At 48.7% G+C, this 12362-nt stretch overlaps 1 protein-coding gene across 1 annotated transcript in view; it reads left to right on the forward strand.

Moving 5' to 3' along the window:
• The window catches only part of ABLIM3 (actin binding LIM protein family member 3), an 87595-nt gene that overhangs the window by 34539 nt on the left and 40694 nt on the right, over positions 1–12362 (forward strand). The window contains exon 6 of the mRNA XM_068981118.1: positions 2821–2908. Coding sequence (XP_068837219.1) covers positions 2821–2908 — 88 coding nt within the window. The remainder of the gene's footprint in view (positions 1–2820; positions 2909–12362) is intronic.

The raw sequence follows: 12362 nt of genomic DNA on the forward strand, positions 1-12362 counted from the left end.
TCAGCCAGCATTTCCAGTGGAAGGAGAGCTTTCTCTTTCCTAATAGCTCAGCAAGCATCCTGGGACTGGCTCTCACTGGAGAACCTCAGGCCTGTCTCCAAACCAGTCACTGTGACCATAGCGTTGGAATAACCACATGGATTGACATGGGGAATGGGTAGTTATTCCCACCCAGGAAAAGCTTGATGCTGTTTCTGGAGGAAGGAGGAAGACTGTTGGCCAGACCAAAGCAACAGCCTCCTGCTATGGGCCCTGGTATGTTTCTGGGTACACAGTAGGCACTTAATTAAATTCCATGTCCCTTTCCCACCTCAGGGCACCCCACAATCCCTTCCTCAGTGACGGAACTCAGCGTGGTGAGCGCCACCCACACTCCTTTCTTGCTGGTCTGTGTCCTTGCTGGGGAGAATCACAGCCCTGGGGTCCTATGCTGCCTGCCTCACATTGCTTGTGGTTCTCAGTCCTCGCCAAGGGGGACCATTTTCCAGCTACTGATTCTTTGTCCTGAACACTGTGTTCTGGACTTTGGCTTTAACAGAATGTCTCATCTCTTCCCCCTGACTAGTTCCCCTTGTGCTGGCACCAGCAACTATGTGGCCTCCCTCCTGCTTCCTCAGGTGGCTTCCGTGTCATCCTTGGCAGAGTTTCTGAGATGTGCACAGAGCCTCTTTCGGCTAGAGCAGGGTGCTGGGGTGTGACATTTAGGAAGATGCCAGCTTCAGTTTTGCCAACCCACTGTTGCCATTCTGGAAACAGATCTATAATTGAAATGATAAAGAGACACAAAGTAGGAAGAGACTACTAATTAAAGCAATTATCCCTGTCATGGTATGGGAGAGTCAGTCCCACAACATCTCAGCTTGGGAAAATAACAGGTCCTTCCAGAGTCTGAACACAGTTTGCTTTGGTGACGATAAGGACCTTCTCTCATTAGTGGGAGCCATGCAAACAGCCAAGACTCCAAAAAATAAAAGGGATTTGGGATTTTTTTTTCTTTTTTTAAAAGCCTGCCCTTTCCATACATTTGCTTAATTTTTAGAATAAATCAAGTATCTCCCAAATAGATAAACCCATGCCCAACTACCCCCCACCCAACACACACACAAGATTTGGGGATAAGCCTTCAGCATTATGCAATTATAATACAATATTTTTAAGATATTTTTGATGTGGGCCATTTTTAAAGTCTTTATTGAATTTGTTACAGTATTGCTTCTGCTCTTATATTTTGGCTTTTTGGCTGTGAAATCTTGGCTCCCTGACCAGGCAGGGAACTCAAACCCACACCCACCCCCTCCCTTACACTGGAAGGCAAAGCCTTAACCAATGATGGCCAGAAGTCCCTACAATGTTTGAATTGGAAGGAACCTATTAGCATCAGACCAAGTGATGGCTGGGGAGGGGTCCTTTAATATACTCCAGTATCCATCAATTTCCCCCAAGCATATCCCCCCAAAAGGGAGGATGAGTTGGTTGGATGGCATCGCTGCCTCAATGGACATGCACTTGAGTGAACTCCAGAAGATAGTGAGGGGCTGGGTGGCCTGGCAGGCTGCAGTCCGTGGGGTTGCAGAGTCGGACACGACTTAGGGACTGAACATCAGCAACAACATATCCCCCCAAAAAACTTTGCCCTAACCTGAAACATATACCTTCAAAATGAGCCCACCTTCCACCCCATTGCTCCCTGAAGCTCCTCCACACAGCAGTTCTTGAGCCACCAGGGAAGGGCCCTCGGTTAGGCTGTGGTGTCAGGACTGTGTGCCCTCCAGGGAGCAGCTCCCACATGGCTACTGGCTTCCAGTGGGACCTTGAGTCACAACCTTTTCCAAGGCGCTCTCTTCCACCTAGAAAGGAGTTCTCAGCTTCAGATCATTTCCATTTTCACTTGAAACAATGTGTAGGGAAACAAAGTGGGAATAAGGAAGGGAGCTTATCAACGCCAGACTGGGGCAGAGGCTCCCAAGCACAGTAGTTATGGGACTGGCCTGGGGGTCAGAGACTTCCCCACAGGTCCTGGCTTTGTGGGTCTCATTTGTCCAGTGAGCCCCAAAAATGTGTCTGTCCTGTGCCTTCTCACCATTTTAGCCATGCCTATGAGCCTCATGTATTCATTCTTACCTAATGCTTTATCTTATCTTCAAGTTGGCTCTCTTGCAAATAAGAAAACTTGTGTAACAACAGGAAAACCAGGGTCACTTGCCGTGTTGCCAGTAACTAAAAGATGGTGTTCTAGTGGAGGCTTCAAGACTCTTACCTATTCTCATGCCTTAAAAGGTAGATCAGTAAGGTTTGGATAGATGTTATCCTCTGGACCAAACTGATATTTTCTCCTGGAAAAAACTCAAAAGGATAGATAGAGGATTGAAAAAGGAAATTTCTCTCTCTCTTTCTTTTTTTTTCCCCCATGAATTCAGTTTTATTAAACCTGAGGATCCCTTTAAAACATGTCTTGAACCACTGGCAGTAAGGGCCCATTGTTGGGGAAATGCTGAGATGTCCTCAAAGCAAGACTGTTTTCTCATCAGGAAGTAAGGCGGTAGGAGCAGAGGCCTCCAAATGGCCCTTCCGTTGCTGGAATAGATGTGATGGTGTCCAGGCAGGTCCACTGAAAGCTTTCAGATGCCCGTGGTATGGAATCACCAAGCTTCTGGCAAATGTTTAGATTGTTCTGGGGGACTCCCTTGGGTAGATCCCAGCCAGCCTTAGGGCCATGAAGATGCCATTGACACTAGTGAGTCAGGAAGCGTTCAGACTCGGCCTGCCCTGCTGGACGGCGGCCACGGCGCTGACCTCCTCTTTCACCTTTTATTCCCGCAGGCGGGAGGGAAGCACTACCACCCCACCTGTGCCAGATGTGTGCGCTGCCACCAGATGTTCACCGAGGGGGAGGAGATGTACCTTACAGGTAAGCAAATCTGACCCTCGGGGAGGCATTCCTCTCCGCTTATGACTGGAAAGGAGAGAGAGCCTCCTTCCGTCCGGGTGCTGTCTGTGCTGTTGGCTTGCCCTCAACTCTGTGATTAATTCGCCCCTCTCTGGGTGGTTCAGGAAAGTTGCCGGTGTGGCTAATGTGAAGTGACATGTAATCTGCCTTCCGTCCCTGTGCGCCTCCCCCCGCTGCTCGGCTGGCCCGCTTCCCTGGCAGTTCTCTCTTGAGCAGACTCTCCTGGCTCCGCCTCGAGGTGGGAGGCTGAGCTCCTTCAGGCCAAGGGGTCAGAGAACAGGAGGATGACGGGGTTGCAGAGTGTCTGCACCGTCACAGCGCCTACCGCCTCCTCCCTCTCCCACCCCTCCCTCCACATCTCAGAGCATCACACCCAGCCACTGCCTGGTCGCCCCTGTCAGGAAGGAGCAAAATGAATGCGAGGGAACCAAGAGTCACCAAAAAGCCAATCAGAGCTGCTTTTCCTCTGCCACTTCCCAGGGTCCAGCCCCCTGGCCCCAGGAGTCCTGCTCCAGCCTCCTAATTAGTCTCCAGGCACTGCTCAGTCCTCCTTCCTCTGCCCAGTCCATCCTTCTCAGGCATCAGTGTTCTCAGCAGAGCCCTGTTGAGGGGTCTTTGGGAGACCTCTGGGCCCACTAGTTAGATGCAAACACTTCAGCCTAGTATTTAAGACACTCTCAGTGAGGACTCCATCTGCCTTGAACAAACTCAACACTTCAGCTTGCCAGAGCCAACTGGCAACCATTCCTTCATCCATTCAAAAACTCTCAGATACCTACCAGCAGACTCTGAAGGGTCCACAGTGAGTTCCAACCCTATACCCGTGGCTCTGATGTCTGCGGGGCAGGTGGACCATGGTCAGTAGCCACACAGATAACTGTCAGCTGTGATGAGCTGAATGGAGGGAAGGAGTGTGAACTGTGAGAGCACATGTTGGGGTGGGGAGGGGTGGCTGGGAGGGTCCCTGGTGAGGGGTCAGGGTTCCAAGAGGAGTGGCTGTTAACTGGGCAAAGAGGGGAGGGATGAAATTAGCCAACCTAAGGGTGTAGAATCTGCCGGCCTCTTGGTTGGCAGTGGGGGTGAGGGAGCGGGGGTAAAGAAGTGGCAAGTGTGGGAGGCCAAGAGGAGCCAGTGTGGCCGGGTGCAACAGGAGGTGAGAGAGGAGGGCAGGGCAGGCTGCTGCTGCTGCTGCGAAGTCGCTTCAGTCGTGTCTGACTCTGTGCAACCCCATAGACAGCAGCCCACCAGGCTTCCCCGTCCCTGGGATTCTCCAGGCAAGAGTACTGGAGTGGGGTGCCATTGCCTTCTCCACAGGACAGGCTAGGCTGGGCCTTCTGGCAGGGATGGTATTCACCCTCGAATGATCTCATGGTCCTGGTGCCTCCAAGTAGCCACTCTTCACTCACAGAACTCCTACCATTGTAGGCCAAGTTATAGGCATTGCCCACTTCTCAAGCCCCCCAGATGTCCCCAACCCCCACCCAAGCTCACTAGTCCCCCACCCCGAACCCCGTGAGCCTTCTGTTTGCACCTGGTCCCCTCCAGCCTGCATTGAGCCATTGGCCACCTCCCTGAGAACCTTGCCTCTGACACTGGCCCCTCAGCCCTGGCATTGACCCCTGTGTGCTCACTTGACTGCTGATCACTGTTGGCTGAATTTCTGTGCTAGCTATCTGCAGATGTTTGAATAGTCATCTTGGAGAGGGCATTTCTTTGGGAGACACCTTCCTCCTGGTTTCCTCGCAAGGCAAATGGAAGGTCAGAAAGGCTATTACAAGGAGCATAGCTTCCTCTCAAGCTTGTCCAAGCCACACATGCCCATGCCAGGAGTTGCCTCAAGATGTAATGAATCCCTTTTGCCTAGAGCTGGTTTCTAAACCTCAGCGCTGTTGACATATGGGGCCAGATCATTCTTTGGTGTGGAGACTGCCCTGTGTATTTCAGGATGTTCAGTAGCGTCCCTGGCCTCTGCCCACTAAATGCATAATGTACATCTTCTTGTTGTGACAACCAAAAATATCTCAGACATTGCCCCAGGAGGCATGATCAACCTGGGTTGAGAACCACTAGCCCGGAGCTATTCAGCAGAATCTCATACCATCTGCTAGGAAAGCTAAAACATGGTTTCCTGTGCTGGACTGGGCAAGGGGACCGTCTCTAAGATGCCTTGACTCTACAACCACTGACTTGTATGGACAATCATATGGGTGTTAGAGGTGAATAGACCCCAGAAGTCACTCTAGACTGTGAAGTAACAATCCTCATTGTATAGAAGGGAAAAGTGAGCCCCAGAAAGAAGAAGAGATCCGCATGAGAACTTGAGGATACAGGCGCAAAGGTGGGGAACCTGGCCTTATGACTTCCACCCCAGAGCTCTCCCCATCTTTCCTCCTGAGACCCAGGCCCTGACAGCTACTCAGGTCCCTGCAGGGACTAGGCTCCCTCTTTCCAGAAGCACCGGTCCCTCAGTGCCTGGGTCCCTAAGTGGCTCCTACTGCAGTACCCTGTGTTATGTGATGGGAAGCCCCTGTGAGTGCACACTGCATGGGATCTTCATGAGCCCTGAGAATCTAGACTTGGCACTTGGTTTGAAAGTTTCCTGCATGTATTCCCCTCCCCAGAGGATGAGGTGGTTGGATGGTATCACTGACTCAATGGGCATGAGTTTGATCACTCTAGGAGATAGTGAAGGACAGGGAAGCCTGGCATGCTACAGTCTAAGGGGTCACAAAGAGCTGGACACGACTTAGCAACTGTACAACAACAAATTCCTCTCACCCTTCTCTGGTGAAGCCCTTTGCTAATGTTGAAACTGTCCTCATGTTCATATCACTGGAAATTAAGATCTCTCCCTTCCTGTCTGAATTCCCAATGCTGATATTTGCCCATTTGGTGCTTTGAATCCTGGCTCCGCTGTTTAGTAAGTTTTTGACTTCTTTAAAACTCTAAGCCCTATTTCCTAGACTGTAAAAGGAGGTCGTAACAGTCACTATAATATAGCGTATAGTAAGATCCCTGGATTTCCCTGGTGGCTCAATGGTAAAGAATCTGTCTGCCAACACAGGAGATGTGGGTTCGATCGTTGGGTCAGGAAGATCCCCTGGAGAAGGAAATGGCAACCCACTCCAGTATTCTTGCCTGGGAGAAACAATGGACAGAGGAGCCTGGCAGACTACAGTGCATGGGGTCGCAAGAGCTGAACATGACTTAAGGACTAAACCACCACCACCAAGGTCCGGACGTGCGGGAAGCTCTCAGTCCCCTCCTGCAGCAGATGCGCCGCCTTTGTATCCAGTGCTGTTCTAACAACCGGAGGTGTGGCCGTAAGCAAGTGTCCTGCCCTCTTGGAGCTTACATCCTCTTGTTCCAGTATCTTCCAAGCCCTGCTTTAGACCAGAACTTCACAGATTGCTTGAAGAGTTAAGTGATGAAGTGAGTAGCTTTGTGATCAGGAGAGAGAGTGCACAAATGTCTCCAGGAGGTGGAGACATTCTTGGTGATAAAGAAGGCTTTGTCACCCTCCTCCTTAATTATCCCCTTCCCTGCTTCCCTGGCTCCTGGGAGAGTGGGAGTAATTACAGGGCATTCAGGGACCCGCCTCGAGGGATGCTGAGTGATCCTAGAATGAGGGGGTCCCGGGCCATCTACTGCTGGAGTCCTGCTGACTTGGGTTATGGGCGTCTCAGAGGTGGCAGCCACCAGGGGCTTCTGCTTCCACTGGGAACTGGGCTTGTGATAGCCTTGGACACCCTCCCTGGGCAGGGTACCAAGACTCAAAGTGATCTTTCCCAGAAACGGCAAGAACGCTGTCCACCCAGGCAGCGCAGGAGTGGTGGGGACCAGTTCAGAAGACTCCTGAGTCCAGGCACCAGCACTTCCGCTAAGGAGCTGTGACCTTGAGACTACCTTCCTTGTCTGAGGTCTCTTCCTTCACCTGTAAAATGAGGAAGCTGTCACTGTCTTTCATTCAAACATTCACGCTGAGGTCATGCTTGTGCCAGGCTCTCTGTTATGTGCTGGGTGCCCAGAGATGAACGAGGCAGGGTGCTGGCTTCGGTGGTGGAGTTTACTGTCAGGAGCGGGAGACTGACTTAATCAAACAGAAGTGCAAACATTCAGGGACAAGCTGTGATAAGACTGTCGGGGAAGCTTGGAAATAACTGGAGTATGTTATAAGGCTCCTCATCTAGTCTGGGAGGTCTGGTGAAGCTGTGCTGCTGAAGGGAACGTTCAAGCCCCGATCTTGATGTTGAGTAGGAGGTGGGAGGGTGCAGAGGGGAGGGAAGAGTGTGGAGGCAGAGAGAACAGCAGGTGCAAAGGCCCAAAGGGAGGAAGCTTTATGTGGTAGAGAAACCGAGGCAGGCCCACCTACCCCCTGCACAGAGAGCAAGTGAGGGCCTCCAGAATATTAAAGGGCAGGGTGGATGTGAGGACGCTAAGTGCCCCATAGAACAGTGTGCACATAAGAGGGTGGGTTAGGAAGCCTGCAAAGCTTATAAACCCAGTCTTGCCGTCCCCCATGGCAGGACACACTATGTTACTGGCAACTATGTTACTCAGGAGGACATTTGGGTCAGTTTGTTTGTGTTCTAATTACTGTGTGATGGCTTTCTGATGGGCTCTAATTGGGAGAGGTCTGACATCTGTCTGGATAAGAACTTCCGGGGCCCCAGGAGACAAGAGCAAGTTTTCTTTCATTTGATTCATGTTCTGTTGTGCATTCATCTTTTAAGTCTTTTTGTAAAGATGCCAGGTTTCTAATCTGTTTGTTGTCCAAACCCTTCATTTGGGCTTCACCAAGAAATTAGGTCACCGGTTTTGTCCAGCAAATTTTTGCCAAAATGCTGTGGGTTATGGGCAAAACTTATACAAATATCACAAAAGTTGCATACAGTTGCTAAATCAGTGGGAGTTTTTCTAAACCCAAAATGTGGCTCGGGAGATAGATTTTGCTCTTATTCTTGTGCCCGTGCCCCAGAAAAAGGAAAAATGGGCCTTTTTCTCTCCTTCTGTCTACACTAAATGCTTTCCTTTTCTGAGGACCGGAGACAGAGAATAACACTAGAAACACAGGATTTCAGCTGTATGTTTTAAAATAGGTCTCTGCTATCATTTGTATATTAAAGCACACCAGGCAGGAAATCTCTTACAGAATCCTAGGACAAATCTTGCTGCTAAGGAAAAATACTGTAACAAATCATAAGTCCTAATAATAATAAGAATAAATGCCATCAGGTGATATTTGCTGAGCACTTACTGTGTGCCTAGCACTTTTCTGAGTTTTAAATACAGTATCTCATTTTATCCTTAAAACCCTGTGAACTGAAAGCCATTCATATCTTCCATTCAGAGAACAAGAAAGTTTAGAAAAGTTACATCTCTGAGCCAAGGTTAGCTAGCCTGTCTTGCTTTGTTAGAGGCATTTTTTTTCCACTTATTATCAGAATTCTTAACCTGTGGTTCACAGTTGGCCTTCTGAATTCAATAAACCCCCTGACATTGCTTGCCGGAGTTTGCTTATGGTTGGGTTTGTCTAAGGATAGGGTGTGGCTTTTATCAACTTTTCAGAGCTGTTTATGGCTCAAAGTAAAGTGAAAAAAGCTTTAGTTCTGTTTTAATGCAAATCCCAAACAGAGCCCTGAACGCTTTGGTAATTACACCATACACTTCTCTTGGAAAACTGACTCTATTTCAGATAACTTTTTTTTTTTTCCAGTTTAGATGATATAAGGTCCTGGTACGAGGAGGTGTGTCTTTCTGGCTCAGCTGGAGAAGCCTTTGATATTTAGCTGAGGCCTCATTTCCCCCTGACAAGTACCTCATAAGAGGTGCCCTGAGCTCATAGATTGTTCAAGAGACGGCTGCCCATCATGATGGCTGGTGGAACACCAGCCCTCTGTCATCATCTCCACATCTCATCAAACCACACTTTAAAAAGCACTAATGAAACATTGGTTGCTATAATTTAGTAGTTTAGCAGTGTTATTTTAAATCGAATCTCTCTACTGACAGCTTAGGTTGTAGGAGTCATGCTTAAAAACTTTAAATCTTATGTTTCCCCAATCCTGCTACATAATTTTAGACTCTTCAAACATAGCCTAACTGTACTAAATTGATATTTCCTCAAGTCTGAGTCTTCGAAGCATATTTCATTTTAAATAGAGTACATTTTAATTTTTGATGAGCTGTAATTTTTTTTAGATGTTTAGGGTTACCAAACATCTTGAATCATATAGAAAATATTTTAGCATGGTAGTTTAAGACTTGTACATGTAGAGTCTGTTTCCGACTTGCTCCTTGCACCACAAACTCCAGAAAACATGGCCATTTCCTCACCAGTTACATGTCACATCAACTTCACCAGCCAATTTGTCCATGTTGGTCAGAATTAGGTCTAGAGTAGCAATTTCCCTGGTTGCTTCCTCTATTTTCTAGGAAACAAATTGCCTGCTGGGGAAGTCAAGAACTTGTCAGATACTCAGGTTTTAGCTCAATGAGATGTTTTATTGGTGTGGACTCCTTAGGTGGCAGGAACTCAACTCGAATGCCATCAGGTAAAAAGGGACTGATGAGCTCACAAAACTTGGGAGTGTCCAGGAGCAGCCCAGCTGGGTTGAGGGGCGCACGGGGGGCAGCAGGTGGGTCTTCTCCCTGCTCCTTTTGTGTGCAGATCTAGGCTGACTGCCTCCCTGTCAGGGGAAGGAGGTGTGGCCAGCTCCTGGGCACCGTGGGAGCAGCGAGGCAGCATCTCCTGCCCAGTTCAGCAGAGAAGCCCCAAAGTGATGCCAAGAAGCCTAACTCTGGGCGCGTGTGGACGCTGGCGGGGAGGCAGCAATAGGTGAGCAGGGAAGACATCTAAGCTCCCCAAACTCCAGTTTCCCCGTCTTGAAACACTGATAACCACAGGCCCTATCTTACCAGGCTCTGGTGAGGATTAAATGACCAAATGCACAGAAAAGCCTTCCCATCAAACCTGCCACCACCAGCCCACCAGCCCAAGCTCGTGGTAAACACCCAGTCACATCAAAAGGGCCATTCCCCTGAGCCATGACTAATAAATGCTGGCTGCTGTTAATATCATCATCATTATCAATATCTAGCATAGGGCTCAGCGCGTGTTAGTGATCATTATTATTTTTTACTCAGTCACTATTATTGTAAAGTATTTAACATAAAGTCTGGCACAGGCAGTCTCTAAATACTATTTGTGACAATAAGAATAATAAGACTACTTAGCACCTGACATTGACGAAGCACTCAATACACTTGAATTACAGGGCTATTACTATTGTTAGCACCCTGTGAATTACTAGGCGCCTCCAGGCTGCCCATTCTCTTTGCCTTGTGCTGCCTGCTCTCCTCTGTGGTAACCAGCATCATGGTGGCCAAGCACTTTCCTCCTTCAAACTTTTCAATAAGCTTCAGGCCTACTTGATCATGTCAGGTCCAGGCAAACTGGTCTTTTCCACTTCTCCGCAGTGCCCTCATCCCTGGGCACCAGCCCAGCCTTCCAGAAAGTGTGCTGGCTGCCAAGCCAGGCTCCGGCTCAGTGACTGCACCTGCCCAACCACCCTCTGCTTGCTGCATGCCCCTCGCCCAGCCAGGCCCCAGCTCTGGGAGGAGGAGAGTAAACACCACCCACCCCATGCAGGTCTCCCCATTACTCCCTTCCCCTCACCCTAACTAGATCCTGGCCAGCGGGGTTTGACAAAAAATAAGAGCGGCAACAACTGACACTTACATCGTGCCTGCTCTTGGCGGACATGGTTCTCAGTGCTCTATACGTATTACCGCGTTAATCCATATAGCAGATGTACAGGGCGGGCACTATAACCATCTCTCTGTTCTAGATGGGGAAGCTGAGGCACGGAGCGGTCACTGACCTGCTCTAGGCAAAGAAACTAGCAGGTGTCATAACCAGGATTGAACCTTTGAGGAATATTACATTAAATAATGTATAAACTGCCTCGTATATGGTGAAGATTTCCCAGTGGCCAAGATTATAATGATGATACTGTTGTTACTGGGCTTCCCTGGTGGCTCAGACGGTCGAGAGTCCGCCTGCAGTGCGGGAGACCTGGGTTCGACCCCTGGGTCGGGAAGATCCTCTGGAGAAAGGAAGGGCAACCCACTCCAGTATTCTTGCCTGGAAAATCCCACAGAGAGGAGCCTGGTGCGCTACAGTGGCAAAGAGTCACAAAGAGTCCAACACGACTGAGGAACTTTCACTCACTCACTCAATTGTTATTACTACATGTCAAATTCAACAGAAAGGCTGACTCACTGTTCTCTTGCTAAGACTAGAACCCTTAGTAATGAGTGAACAGTGTCTTTGGTCTGCAGAAGCGTCCCCTAGTGGTGGGGGTGGGGAATATTTTTAAATTGAGGTGGTATTCACATACATAAAATTACCCATTTTAGAGTGAACCCCTTAGTGGCTTTTGGGGCATTCACAATGCTGTGCAACCACTGCTTCAGTCTAGTTCCAAAACACTGTCATCACCCCAAAAAGAAAGCCACAGCCATTAAGCAGTTGCTCCCTATTTCCCCTCCTCTAGAGGGTGGGATGATTTGGGAAAATGGCATTGTAACATGTATACTATCATATAAGAATCGAATCACCAGTCTATGTCCGACGCAGGATACAGCATGCTTGGGGCTGGTGCACGGTGATGACCCAGAGAGATGTTATGGGGAGGGAGGTGGGAGGGGGGTTCATGTTTGGGAACACATATACACCCGTGCTGGATTCATGTCAATGTATGGCAAAACCAATACAGTATTGTAAAGTAAAATAAAGTAAAAATTAAAATTAAAAAAAAAAAATTTCCCCTCCTCTGAGCCCCTGGCAGCCACCAATTTGCTTTCTGTCTTTGGATGGCATATTTGGGGTATTTCATATAGATGTGGCCTTTTGTGTCTGGCTTCTTCCACTTATTATAATGTTTTCCAGGTTCAGCCACATTGTACCATGCATCAGTGTCTCCTTCCTTTTTACAGTTGAATAATATTCCATTTTATGGACATGCCACACTTGTTTATCTGAGTGGGGATTTTAAAAGAGCCTTTCCAACGTCCTAGCAAGGCTGTTTCACAGAAACAGTGCTTCTAACATAAAGGTGGAACTCAGAAACCTCACTTGTTATAATCCAGAGAAGTCCAGAGAAGAAACCTAACAGTCTGGCTGGGATCAGGGGCTGAAATCTCAAATGCCTGCTTAAATGAGTAAGAAGGGCAGGGAGGCAGACAGCAGGGAGGGTCCCTGGCCTCCTGCAGGGTTTAAGAACATTCATACGCAAAAATACTTTGAAATAAAAACACTGTGTTTGCCAAACAGAACCTTCAGGTGGGCCAGTTTCAGTCCCGGCTGCATCTATAAGCCTGGCTGGGCTTCCGGAAGACTGTGGCGCCAGCT

This window comes from Capricornis sumatraensis, chromosome 9 (assembly GCF_032405125.1).
Source record: "Capricornis sumatraensis isolate serow.1 chromosome 9, serow.2, whole genome shotgun sequence".
NCBI lineage: Eukaryota > Metazoa > Chordata > Mammalia > Artiodactyla > Bovidae > Capricornis > Capricornis sumatraensis.